The sequence below is a fragment of the Centrocercus urophasianus genome, unplaced genomic scaffold (genome assembly GCF_019232065.1).
Source record: "Centrocercus urophasianus isolate 14NV4802_14NV808 unplaced genomic scaffold, USGS_Curo_1.0 seq_2, whole genome shotgun sequence".
Lineage (NCBI taxonomy): Eukaryota > Metazoa > Chordata > Aves > Galliformes > Phasianidae > Centrocercus > Centrocercus urophasianus.
In genome coordinates, this window is record NW_024884755.1 from 8,569,629 (window position 1) to 8,583,801 (window position 14,173).

The following is a 14,173-nucleotide window of genomic DNA, read 5'->3' on the forward strand; positions in this document are numbered from 1 at the left end:
GATACAGAAAAATATTCTGATACAGAAAAATATTCTGATACAGAAAATACAGAAACCTGCCAGATTTCAATGCTGAACAGTGATGCCATGCAAATTCCCTGGGAAGCAAATGCTTAAAGAATCTGTTGATTATATATCACTACCATTAATAAAATTAACAAGTAACCAGTATCAGTCTTCCAGACTTGATACATGCAATGATGTACCATTCTATATAATGGAGCATAATAGCTTTTTCGTAATGGCTTTTTCTCCCTTAGCAAACAAAACAAACCCACAGACAAAAACATGACACCACAACAGGCTTACTCAGTGGTTTCCCTACTATCCTCATGTTTCTATTTATACCAGTTCTTCATGGTTTTGGTGATGACAAGCCCTATGCATAATCCACCTACCCACTGAACAGACCAGATTAAAATATCAACATTATTATGTTAACCATGTCCCTTTACTCAAACTGCCAGATTATGAGATAGTCCTCTTTCTCATGTACTACTGAGAGTGAACAAAATACTCTTTTTTTTTTTTTTTAAAAAAAAAAAAACCTACGTATCAATGCTCTGCAGTTTGGAAGAGTGATCTCATATGACTAAAGCACCTCCAAAGGAAGACACGACGCTACTCACTAACAAGAGTTGCTTGCAAGGTAAACTGGATTCCACTGGTAGTTGCTCCTCTACACTTATTAGGAGACAAGGGCAATCTAACACACCTACCCCAAACAAAAGACTCCTGAGGATATTTCTGAGCTGCCACTCAAAACACTGAAACATCTTGTTTCCTTTTCAGACAAAAAAAGAAAAAAAAAATCAATTATGTTCTTCAGTCACCTACTAGAGAAGATGGCAAAACATCTTTAGGTATTACTATATTTTCCCCTCAGTCCTACAAAAAAAATTATGCTGCCTCTCACACTCTTTCCCCCAGTGTATCTTGGTGAAACTGTGCAAGCCTTACATTTTTTCTGCTTCCATTCTGTGGATTTAAAGTGAGTTTTTAATCCTGCTTCTAGTTTTATGAAATGTTAACATTTCACATAGATCAGGAAGAAAAAAAAATTGTTAAAGCATAAATAGTTCAGTATTCAAATCACAGAATAGCAGATTAGGAGAGGATCTCAAAAGGTCGCTGTATTGTCCCAAGGAGCGATTTCAGAGTCAATTCTGCCAAATGCAAGTTTAACACACTCTGTAGGTCTTTGTGATGGACTCCAAGTTGTTTCTTCTTAGAGCGAAATCCCTGTGTTGCTGGGGAGTGGGAACTGACTGATTTCAAACATTGTGTAACATTACTTTATTCCGAGGGGTGGGGGCACCCCTCCAGTGGGATCAAAGTAAGGGAGAGAAGATGGTAGCTGACTCAAATCTTACTTCTGTAGTATCCCTACCTTTTATAACAAACCACTTCAGTGGTTCTCTGACATTACAAACTGCTTCCACAAAATCTGAAATGAATCTTCCCTTCTGAAATTTATGTTCATTTTTTCTTACTCCATCTTACATGGACACAAAGGACAGAACAATGCCACGACTTCTGGCAGTTTTTTACATACCTGATGGCTACTGATTTTCCTTCTGTCTGCTCTTCTGTAAAAATCAGTCTTTCTAGTTCATCCTCAGAGGCCCTATTTTCTGGATGTCTGACTACCACATGTCCCTCTAGTTACTCACTATTCTAAGTCACGCAGTCAAGCATGGATGTGCTTGAATTTAAGTGTTGAATTTAAGGCCATGATACCCAAAGTGAAGAGAACTTAATCCTTATTTCATGGTTTATGTAGGTTATGGTCATGTTAAAATACATTACAACTGCCTCTGCACAGTTTTGCACAAATGATTTATTAGACTGTGTTCAAGGTCTAGAAAAGGTATCTTTTTAAAATATATAGCTAATGTTACTTCACTGCATACTGAGCACAGAACATGGAAAAAACAAAATTCTCACTATTAACTTTCATAGTTTCTCAGCTGATACGCAGCTTTATGTGAACATTGATGACAAAACACCTCTCCCAAGTGTTCAGATTTCCCTTCAGAATGGATAACAGGAGAAGGAGAAGGAGAACATTGTTTCATTTAGAAGATGGCCTGATATCATTAGAAATTAACTAATATGGAACAAGAAATCATAGGATCATACAATATCCGGAGCTAGAAGGGACCCACCAGGTTCCTTTAAGTCCAACTTTTGGCTCCACACAGGACTACATAAAAGATTTAAACTAATGTTTGATTTTTAATTATTTAGACTTGTTAATTTTGGGCAGTGGGATGCTGTGTTCGTTTTGCTTTTATTATTATTATCATTTATTTTCTAAACTGGATATGAGTTTCCCCAAATAAGAAAGAGGTTATTGTATTTCTAGCTATAAGTTTAAATCTGATGGAAAACTACCAGTTAGAATTATATTAAATAGTACAATTTAATTACAATTTACCTTATTTCATGAAATCTTTAAATTTTGTGCAAGCCCTTGTACAAAAGTAACCACTAAATATCTCATTCAATACAGCTAGAGCATAACCACTGTAAATAACTTAATATTTTTGAGAACAAAGATAAAACGCTTCTCTTTTTATCAGCACTAGTCACAAATACAAAAGCAAGGCAGACAGAACTTTCGGGGTAGTAGTGACTTTTAAATACAAGTCCAATTAAGAAGGAACACCACAAATTCGCACGCGAAACAAAATCCCCCAAAGTAACTTACCTCAATGTCTTGTAGGCTGAATTCTTTTTGATCTTTGAAATTTGCAGCGCCTGCACTCAGTTCCATCAGCATTTTTGCTATTTCTGGTTTTATTGCTGCTGTGAGTCGACTCGCTGCTTCCATGACATGTTCCTGCACGTCTTTCAGTTGCATAGCTGCCTTAGAATAGTGAGAGTTCCTAAATACACTGCTGAAAAGGTCTGTAAGGAAAGTGCTCGTACGGCAAAATACGTTGAGTGCATCCAGATATTTGGAGATTCCCTGCTGGATGTCTGCAATCGGAGTCGTATGGGATACAGGGTGACTGCAGCTGCCCGCAGCAGCTGAGGAGACCAGGGGAGATGCTGGGGTTGTAGATGCCAGTGGTGCGCTCAGGGTCCTGCCTAGCTCAGGCATTTGATACTGCTGGTGTTGCTGCACTTTTTGCTTGGACCCGCCAAGCAAAAAGCGCCGCTTATAGTCCATTTTGCTTTCTTGTGCACTACAGCAATACATAAGTGAGAGCTTGTCCGAAGACTTCTTGAATTAACAATCACTTGTCAAATTCCTTCCCCAAATATATAGTTATGTACAGTAACAGTGGAGGACTGTGTACATAGGTTTCACAAAAGGCATTTCAAAAAGGCAAGCGTCTGTATAATCTGTATCAGCAGTGAGAAAGGCAGCAGTTTGCTGACTTAGTATTTTCAGTGTTCAGTGCAGCCCTGCTGCAGTTATAAACTGTAATCAGAAAGCAAACCAAAGTATCTTAATAATGCTCTGTCTGGGCCGGTATTCCACTCTGCACACAGAAAAGCAGAGAACTTATCGCCTACAGTTTCTTCATGAGCATATTATCATTACTTGCTGTTATGTCTACAAAAATTTTGTCAATGCAAATAATATTTTTAGAAGCAATATTTTAATACAATTTTCCAATTAGTAGTCAGGAAAAGTGGAGCAAACCACCGATCAACAGCGATTATAAAAGCAGTGCAGGCGCCTTCCTTAAAAAAAGCAAATCCTTATGTCAGCAGTCTTCAAATGTCTCGACAGATCCAGTCTGCCAAATTAGTTTACTTGTAGTGTCTCTTCTTAATACTGGAGGGAAAAAAAATCCGGAGTCTGTATAGAGAAGACTTTCCAAGTGTAAGCTACTGAAAATTAGAGTGTTTGTTACTGCAAGCCTTCTTCCCCTTTCTGTGTTTGTTGAGGTAGTTGTTTCTGTTGTAACATTAAGTGGTGGTGCTTCCAGACTGCACTTGCCCTCGATTGTAGACTCAGAACAAAAATGCACAAATGTATTTGTAAGGCCTCTAGGTCATTTCCTGCAAAGGAGAAAAAAAGTGGTTCAAATGTCATGGAACAATGAGAAGTATTACAATTTTAACATCCCACTATGCTGCACAAGGCACACACTGTTGACAGTACCTAAGACTGGAAGGAAGGGAGAGTTGCCGTTTGAAAGTCAGTTACAAGCTGGTATCATCATGGTACTGATGAATATTTTCTTACTAATTCTTCTATCCTCCTAGATTGACAAACTTGGGACTAATAGTTAATCCCCACTGCAACCCTTCCACAGATAAAACAGCAGAGGTCTGCTAATGCTCAGGAGGAGTTTTTTCTAACCTTATTCTTTTCAAATGATTAAAAAGTCAATGAGACCTTTTTTTTTTTCATATACAATAATTCATTGCAGAAATCTGAGACTCCCTTTTTAATAATTCATTAAGTCAACAGGCAGCTTTTTTATTATTATTATTTAGTACAACAGCAGATCTGCCCATATCCTGAGATCCCATTTCAGGACGATGTCCTCTACCTATCACAGGTGCAGAACTGCCTGAGCAGCAAACTGACCAGACACAAAAGCAGGGAAGATCCACAGCCTCCAGTACCACCCTGCTTCTACCAGCAAACTCAGGTACACCTAGAGAGCCACCATCACTTTCTGGAAAGCATCTGTAGGAAGGTGAAGGGAGCCTAAATAACAAGGTCAGTTTGCAACAGGCTGTGGTCAAGGCCAGGCTGGAGAAACGAGAGCTTCTGCAAAAAGGCATGGAGATTTTCAGGCTCTTATTCTTAGCCTAACACAGCTCCTGACTTGGACAGGGTTTGGCATCACATGATCATGTATAAAGGTTAAGTCATATCTATACAGCGATCATAGTGACCCATGATCTCCTCTATACATATTTGTATATAATTTTATTTTTTTTTAATATAAAAATATGCATATTTATTTCCATGCGTGTTAGGGGTGAAAGCCTATACTAGTATCCTGAACAATCAACTTCCTCACTTTCAAGCGTAATGTCCCTTTAAAAAAAAAACAAAACAAAATCTCAGTTTATCTGGTTCTAGCTTACAAGCTTAGTATTAAACAGTAACTCTTCTTTTCTTCTTTTCTTTTCTTCTCTGAGAACTTTGAAGAATAGTCTAAATTTGATAGAAACCCCTTTAGTTCAACAACATCTTTCTTTCACTATACACCTGAAGCGTGAAACCAATATTAATGTTGTCAGAACGGTTAGGGGAATGAAGAATTTTATCTTCAGTCAAAAATTCAGATAGGTGGAATAAAGGAACAGTACCAATTTGTTCACATAATGTGTGCAGCAGAAATGCTGAGTCACAGCCTGAAGCAATGATTGAGCACCTGGTGGGAAGGCAGGGCCAACCCAGGGGAGCTCCGTGCATGCAGTGCACCTGGGTGACCAGAAGGGGTGGAGCCAGGATGCACCCCTTCCCAGCCCTCATTTAAGGGCTGGCCATGAAGGCGAGGGCATTCTTGCTGGAGATCCCTGCCTACCTGAGCCCTTCCAAAGGTAAGCAGCTCTTTTCCTTTGTTACTGTGGCTGTTGCATTTGGGCACATTCTCATTTGCTGTAGCCAAAAACTTTGCCACCCTGCTGTTATTACAGTACTTTCATCCCATTATAGCACAACAGTGTGCTTTGACATATGTATGAAACACAACCTCACAGGTTATTAAAAAAAAAAAAAAAAAAAAAAAATGGCAGGAGAGACACAGCAGGGCAGAACATCATACAGGGAGCCAGATCTTCTCACACCCACTAAAAGAGACACACAAGTTTTTCAGGAAGTCACTACTGCAGATAGTTCTGCTTCTGAGATTAAGAGCAAATTTTCTTCTACATTAGCACTTTCAAAAACAAGATGAACAGATAAAACACAGCAGGCATTCCCACATGCATTTGAACACCCCTTATTACGGTACTTCAAGCTGATTACTTTATTTCCTAATGACTAACTTTACACTTCTCATAGAATTCACAGTGAATGCACCAAAATGCAGTAAACTCATTAAAATTGAATTTTCTAGAAGGTCTCAATATCATAGGAAAGACAGAAAACATTTTCCTCCTTGCTTTACAAGCCTCAGTGCCGTACAGTGGAGAGCAAGATTAAATCATTTGTCTTGACTGCATAAAAATGTAGCCAGAACAAGAGAGTTTGTTAGTTTATATGCACTGTGCAAGTAAATTGGTGATTATTTTCCCTAAGTAGACACGAGTTTCACATTGCAGAAGAAGTTAAAAAATAATCATGCAACATGTGTTAATTAGTGCCAGAAGTAAAAAAGCTAATAAGAAGGAGCTTGAGCTATACAGCACTGGATTATACAAGCACATTAGAGATGCACTCTAATTTGGCTCTTCTGATTACACACTGAGCTAAGGCACTGAACTGATAACGCAAACCTGCTACACTCAGAAAGAACACATGAAATGCAAAGTGGTAGGAAATACAAACTTTTTTTTTTCCTATTAACAAACATTAGAGATCAATATGTCTTACGGACAATTTCATACTCAAATATGCAATTCTTCAACATTTCACAGGCTTCAAAATTCACTTATAATAAAACCAACACGAGTTTAAAAAGGACAGCTTATGTCTTCTGCATCTGTAAAGACATTTATTTGAGGAAAGATATTGACACTTCTGAACACTATGCATGTGGGGACACAGTACTTGTATTACATATTCTGTAATGAGCCTCCAACATGCTATGTATAAAGTAAACACTCTTCCTTTTGTATCTTTCCCTGAAAAAAGTGAAGAGAGGCCTGTTCCCACGCTCCCCTCTCCCTCCTCAACACTACTGCTGCACCACAGCTCTTGGGGACTCTGTATTACAACAATTTGAACTTTGTGCCAGTCCAAATCTTGCTGTATTAGAAAAAAATGCAAAGGATTTCATTCTGGCGATACAAGAACAGCACGCTATCTGTCCAACATACTGCGAGGTTTGTGCGAGTATTTCATTTTGTAGGAAACACAAGTATTCAGAAAGCACATATTCAAGCACAGAAGACTGAAAACAGCACACCACAAATGAAGAAGTTCTATTCCCTCCCTACGTAATCAAGGCCAAAATATTGTTTGTATGCTACTCAAACTTAAAAATAGTACTAATATACAGTATAAAGCAAGCTCTACGTTGAATGCCATTCCACTGAAAGCTGTAGAGTGCTACTGAAAAAGCTCATCACCTTGTTTGTGCTCTATTGCAAGGTATTGTTACATATTTGAACTTCCACACACAGTTGAGCAGACTTCTGCCTGAGCTGCTCTAACAGTTGTCACGTATACAGAGGAAAAACTGCAGACTGAATTCACTTTTTTTTTTTTTAAGCAGAGTACCCAGTTTTTTTGTTTGTTTGCTTAGATGCTTCCCAAGAAACGCCAAGTATTTTCCCCAGCTTCACCGCTTGCAAGAGACACTAAATAACATAGAAAAGTCTCATACAAACAGAATTTGGCACCTTCCACTTTTTTTTTTTTCACATGAGCAACATGATGCCTAATCCCTAATCTGCTCCATATGCTATTACCCTGCAATAAGAGGCGGCAACATTTTCTCTGAATCAATAAAGGGAATTAAGTGGAGGAGGTAGTGATAAAATACACAAGTCTATCACTAGTCAGGCCAGTTACACAGTTACTGCCAAAGTCCTTTCAGTCAACTTATTTATCATCTACATAAATGTTCTGTAGACCGTACTGGTGTTGCAGTTTAACCCAGCAGCAGCTCAGCCCTTTGCTCACTCCCTCCTTCCCAGTGAGATGGAGAACAGGAAAAAAAAAAAAAAAAAAAAAGGCAGAACTGGTACATTGAGATATTTATCATGCTTTAAAATGGATTCAGATCTCAATTTTAAGAACTGCTTGCAAAGGTGGCCTTTGTGAAGTTTATTGTTATTTCAGTGAAAGGGCAATATATGCATAAATAACATACATACCAATAAGAGGAGCTGAAATACTCTCCAAAAAAAGCTCAGGTTACAAGTAACACTTAAGTATTGTACCTCCTTTAGCATGACGCACTCCCCCAAACTCAGGATGAGCTTATCTCCACAAGCACCATTCATGTAAAACAATCAAATACAAAAATAACTAAGTGCAATTAACATTCTCCAAAAAGGTTACTCCAAAAGAAACAACCCCAGTGGCCAGATGACTTATCAGGAAGAGGGCTGAACAAACAAAGTCTACTGCAAGGCCAAAAGGTCAGCGAGCTGCCCTGTGAGAGCACACCAAGACCCTCTCCATTCCAGTTACACAGATTTGTGCAAATCCACAGGTTACTCCACTACTACAGAAGTTATTCCACCTTTCAATTCTGAAAGAATTGAAAGAATTACTGGCAGAATTACTGCCAGTAATAAGTACAGTGGATCCTATTCCTGGCCAGGCTACCCAAAGTCCAGATGTATTTACCATCAAAAATAATCTGAAATTATCTTAGTCATCAGAAGAGCAAACCAGAAGCAAAGTGGTAAGGAAAGCCCACATGCTGTTTCCACAAGACCAGTCTCCCAGCATTCTCACCACCAGCAGGATCAGAACTGAAGACCTTACCTAAACAACACAGATGTGCGTGTCTCGTACTCACTGGTTACAGACTATTATTTCAGTGGCGAAAAGTAGGGACTCCCAGCAGGAAAGGACAGCTGGCCCAGCCCATAGCCATGAGACAGGCCCTGCCTTCCTCACCACTGCAGGGGTCCTGTGAGCAAAGACAAAGGCATGGAAGAGATGACAGCAAGGATAGAAGGGACAATAGCAGAAAGCAGCACAGAGACCTAACTACACAAAGGCTTCAAGCGAGCAGTGTGCGCCACAGCAGAAAGTTCAACAAGAGATAGAAGTCACTCTCAAATGCAGACCTTGTAAATTAGCCTGCACCAGCATACTCAAGGCACAAACTAATCATATCAAGTTCTCATCCAGACAGAAGAGCCATAGCTGTCTGCAGTGTGAGAGGTTTGGGGTTTTTTTTGCTTCTCCTGTTAATTAAAATACTAATGGTAGATGAGAGTAAGAGTGAACTAGGACAAAATGTGCTTTCCTCTGAACAAACTTTTCAGGATCCTAGAAAATTAACAGGCTAAGAAAAATACCCTACAAGTACTTCCCAACTGTCTTATTTCTTCCCAATTTTAAGACAGACACAAAGAAATTGCACAGATTTTAACTGTGAGTTGATTCATTTCAACTATTCCAAACTAAAGATGGATTGCATCCACAGCGACAGAGAATGGTAAGCATCTACAGCACATACTATTTAAAAAGACTAGAAATTAACATCCATAGGTCAGAGATTACGAATAAAGAATAATAGAGCTCATCAACAGGTTTCATAACCTGAGAAATTCCATTCTGCCGTCAAGAAGAACATCTCCACTCTCAATTAATATACCACTTCTAATAATATTTAAGTTGCTATATCAATAATAATGAGAACATAAAGGAATTTCTCAATAGCAGTGTAACACTTCATCTGTAAAAAAGAAATACCACAGAACTAAGCTACATTACATGGATTATGAAGTTAAAAATGTAAGAGTTATAAAAAGAAAACAGTATATGTATTGCTGGAAAATTCTAAATTATGTGTTTTGGAAGAAAGCTTATATAAACATAGGAATAATAAACCTGCAATACAAAAAAGCATAGTATTAGCTTGTGGAACATGATTGACGGTAAGAAGTTACAATAACAAGAGATTACTTCTCATATACTACTTATGAAAGGTAACAAAAACGTTTAATATTATTAACATTTTAAACTTACTTTCCTGGTAAGAATTCAGTATTTTTTTTTAATAAGGTGAATTACACTTAGAAGCAGTGTCTTTCCCATTGCTCCTTAGTCACATACTCAAGATTTCAAACAATTCACTTTCTTGGCTGAGGAAACAGTGGTGGGATGCCTGTGCCAATGGCTCAGCCTCCCAGCTGGCACTACACACCACTTAAACTCTGCTGCCTTTGGTCAGGTGCCTGTACTTATTCTTACAGAGCCAGACGGAAAAAAACTGGGCTGAGAGTCTTTCTAACAGCGTGGGCTGCAACCACTGGAATATCCAAGCACCTTTTGCATTTGAAAATCTCCATTTGATGAAGGCAAAGAAAGAAAGGTGAAGAGAGACAGAAATAGCCTATAACACCCATATCATTTTAGTTCTTGCTAGATCACAGATTGCTTTTGTAGGGATTCCTTGTTGGCTGCTTGCCCAGAACAGTTGGAGGGGAAAAACAAAACAAAACAAGAAGTAGGCAAGCCAATCCTCAGCAAGCCCATCAAGCTCCTGATGCAAACATCCCCCTTTCAGCATCCACCCTTTCTAATATTGGCTCACCAGACTCTGTAACCACTCTCCTGGCTATTCCAGGGCTGGATAGATGTCAGCGGCCACAGCACTAAATCTGCGCAATGCCTTCCCTTCTGCCAGTTGGGGACCACAGCTCACAAAACACAATTCACAAGGACTGGATAGTTACCCATAGTTTAACTCGACTCAAACCGAGCATTCTATTGAGTTGTATATAAATCTAAACAGACCAATTTGTTAATAACAGAAACTGATTTTCTCATTTAATAGTGAAACATTTACAAATAGAAGCATGGAGATTTATTAAGTGGGAGGCTTCAGCAACTTAATTTATCAGCTTGTCAAACACAGATTTCACTGATGAAGTATCTAATATTTATAGACAGTCTCTGAAACTATTTATTATGTTTTGTCTAGGCTTTTTTCCCCCTGCAAAATGACCCTCCTTAAAATAACGCTATTAACTTATTTGTGCCAACTTGTGTTTTTTGGGCTTGTACAGAAAAACACTCTAGAAGCACAGCTATGCTACATGTCCTAAACGAAAAGCAAAAGCAAAAATAACCGCACCTCTTGTGCCCAAAGAAACAAATCACTAAGGACTTTGTTTTGGAGTGTTTTTTTATGGCAGACAGAACTGAAGAACACTAAAAAACACCACATCTTCAGAACTAGGTAAGGACTGAAAATCTTGACTACTCAGCACTGTACCACCTCACTTGCAAGTGCTTAACCCTTCAGGAAAGGATCCATAGTCCTGAACTGTCTAGCCGTGCTCCCTATAAAATACATGTGCAAGGCAGGTAATCTTCTAAGCCAAATTCAGCATTGTCAGAATACTGAATGCATTTTTTCCCAGGGCATTGCCCCAGAACTATGTCACACAGCTTCTCGCATTTTGTTTTAAGTAAAACCTGTAACACAGAATGACACTAACTGAAATCTCAGCAGTAAGATATGACAGCAAAAGGAAAAGCTAGTGAAAGGAATGTGTTATACTGAACCTTCTTTCGGCCTTGAGTACCTCCCTGGACGTCAAAAATAGATGCCTGTGTCAGATCAGGATCACTGTTTCAATCCTCCCTTGGCAGTAGGTGCTTTTCTGATTTAAGAACAGGACCAGTTCTCTTTTGAAAGAAAATCGTGCATGAAGAGAAGGAAGATAATGCCTGTTCTTGATATGGTAGCTTAAGCATGAGAAATTGGCTGTGAATCACACTGCACAGTAGAGACTCAAGACCTATCTTCAAATCCCAAAAGGGTGCACTGAATAGCCACAAGCATTCACACTTTTGCTCTCTCAGAACCATATAACGTGCTAAGATGAACAAAGATTCATGGGACCACAGTGAGAGCAAGCATAAACAATAAAGCTTTCCATAAAAAAGACACAGCTCTGCCTCTCAGGCTGCTCGGGAAGAGATGCCTGCTGTCTCTGAAAGCAAACCACTTGCAGTCAAAGTACTGAAGGCCATGCTTCAAGGAAGAGATGGAAAGCAGACAATTTTCTAGAAGTCTGAGAATAAGTTAACATCTACTCCCACAAATGGGATTTTTCAGACACAGAGCTCCTTTCCCATTGTAGGGAAGGCAAGAAAAGAATGAACTACAGAAAATACCAAATTAAAACATGTCTGGAACAGCAATATTATATCAGTGAGGCTTGTACATTGTGGCCCAGTTACAGCCACTTCATGTAATGTACCCTCAGGTCTTTCCTTCTAAATCCACACAGCACATCATATGTTCAGAGATGCACTTATTAGACTTTTTAAACTGCAGAAGCCACCTATGTGTTTCTTTGTTAAAAGGTAGCAGCAAAAACAAGTACTAAGAAAACTATGTTTTTTATTTCTCTATTAAGTACAAAACCAAGGCTTCCCATGTTTCTGCAGAAGACCAGCTTTCACTGGAAGCACAACAAAGAACAACAAAACACACAGACAATGTTACAGTCCCATAGTAGACATTTCCAACTGGAAGCAGTTTAATCTTTGAGCTCAATTCAGCAATGGACTATAGCATATGATCCGTTCCACTAAAGTTAGTAGTATCTCTCACATACTCAAGTACTTTGTTAAACCATGAATTACAGTTTTCTAGCATAAATAAATGCCAGGTGTATTTTCAGTATTATCAAATGAGACAAGAAGATTTTAGTATGCATTGTAAAATGAATGCTAAAGTTTTCTAAATTTTTTCCTTGCCTAAGTCTCTTCAACAATTTGCTTTTTGCAAATTGCTTTGAAAAGCCTAGTTACTGTTGAGTCAGTGCAGATGAAGGATTCGAAGAAGGCTCAGTGTTGAACCTCAATTCCTACTTGTTAAAATGATTTGCTCATGGTCTCAAATACTTCATGAAAAGCTTCTGCATCCATGGAAACATTCCTACCCTTTGGCAAAGTGCTTACAGATATAATTGAAATTCTCTTCTTTCAAAGTCAGGTTCTTCAGAGGAAGTTTTCATTACCCCCTCAAACAAATCATATCTTAAACAAGACTTGAGGAGACAAGTGGGAGTAAGAGCCCAAGTCAAATAGCACAGTGTTTAAGCATGACATACCACATACATTATTACAGATGTACACAAAGGATGGCATAACTTTGCAGGACTTGAGGGACTAAAATAAGAGATGGGATTCATTATGGATAAATTTATCAACACAAGTGTGGGAAAAACATTTGTAGCCTCACATGGGAAGTGATGGGCTCGGGCTTGATCTTGGTGTTACAACTATTTTTGTTAAAGTGTCAGACTGACAGTGAATATAAGAGTTAAAAGAATAAGTCTTAGATCAGCAAAGGAGCCTCTTGTGGGGGGGGGAGTGGAGGATGAAGGAGGGAGGGAGACATTGGGAAAACCGGAAAACATAGCTATGTCCATATAAATTCACGTATTACCCACATTCTACATTTAACATGCTATGCTGGCCTCCATACCCTTTCCTCCACAGGGTCCCTTTGGCTTTAATGGCAACCAACAGCCGGCTCAGGGCACCCTACATGCAGCAGATCACTGAAGACAATTTTACACATCCATAGCCCTCAAGTTTACCCTGTTCCTGCCTTTCCCTAGGTATCCATTTAGAACCACTGTGGAGTTACATAAGGCTGAGTTAGATCCATTGTGAAGTCTGAATGTAGCCTTTTATTATGTTTTTTTTAACCTCTTTAATCACTACAACTTCGGGATTATCAGAAGCAGCACATAGCAGTGACATCCTATTTACAGCTGTTCTGTGAAGCAGCTGATTGAGAAATCAATGAATGAAAAACACTTCTGTTAACTTCTAGACAAGGCTTCCAGCCAACACAGAAACTACGCCTCACAAATGCACAGTACTTGCACTTATTAGCATATACATATTTGGAATTCAATCTTCTACACTGAAATAAATATTCCTAAACTACATTCCTAGGCAGTTCAAGCAACATAAGAAAGAAAACTAAAACTCAGAGTCACTTCAGTACCCAAAGATTTTAGTAGTGTTAGACAAAAGTAATGTTTCAAGGCAATGAAAATTATAAATCACCTGTATATTTAAAGCTCTTCCATGAAGAGAACATTTTTCAGTAATAGAAGCATGAGACAGATTATGCACAAAAAATTCTGAGAAGCCTTTATGAGATTTTTTGCCTGTTTATAGCAAGGATGATGCCAGGTTTCAAAACATTTGGAGTAACTCAACATCAACCATCTTTCCTTTCCCAAATTACTATATTGCTTCTAAATTCACAGTGCTTGCCACAGAATACAACATTCTCTTGATGCTAAACTACATAAAGAAAAAAAAGAATTAAAGCCCTGCAAGCATGTTTTCTTACTTGTATTA

At 38.6% G+C, this 14,173-nt stretch overlaps 1 protein-coding gene across 1 annotated transcript in view; it reads right to left on the bottom strand.

Moving 5' to 3' along the window:
* The window catches only part of GARRE1 (granule associated Rac and RHOG effector 1), a 55,369-nt gene that overhangs the window by 23,413 nt on the left and 17,783 nt on the right, over positions 1-14,173 (bottom strand). Inside the window, exon 2 of the mRNA XM_042821824.1 lies at positions 2,714-4,020. Coding sequence (XP_042677758.1) covers positions 2,714-3,208 — 495 coding nt within the window. The 5' untranslated portion in view covers positions 3,209-4,020. The remainder of the gene's footprint in view (positions 1-2,713; positions 4,021-14,173) is intronic.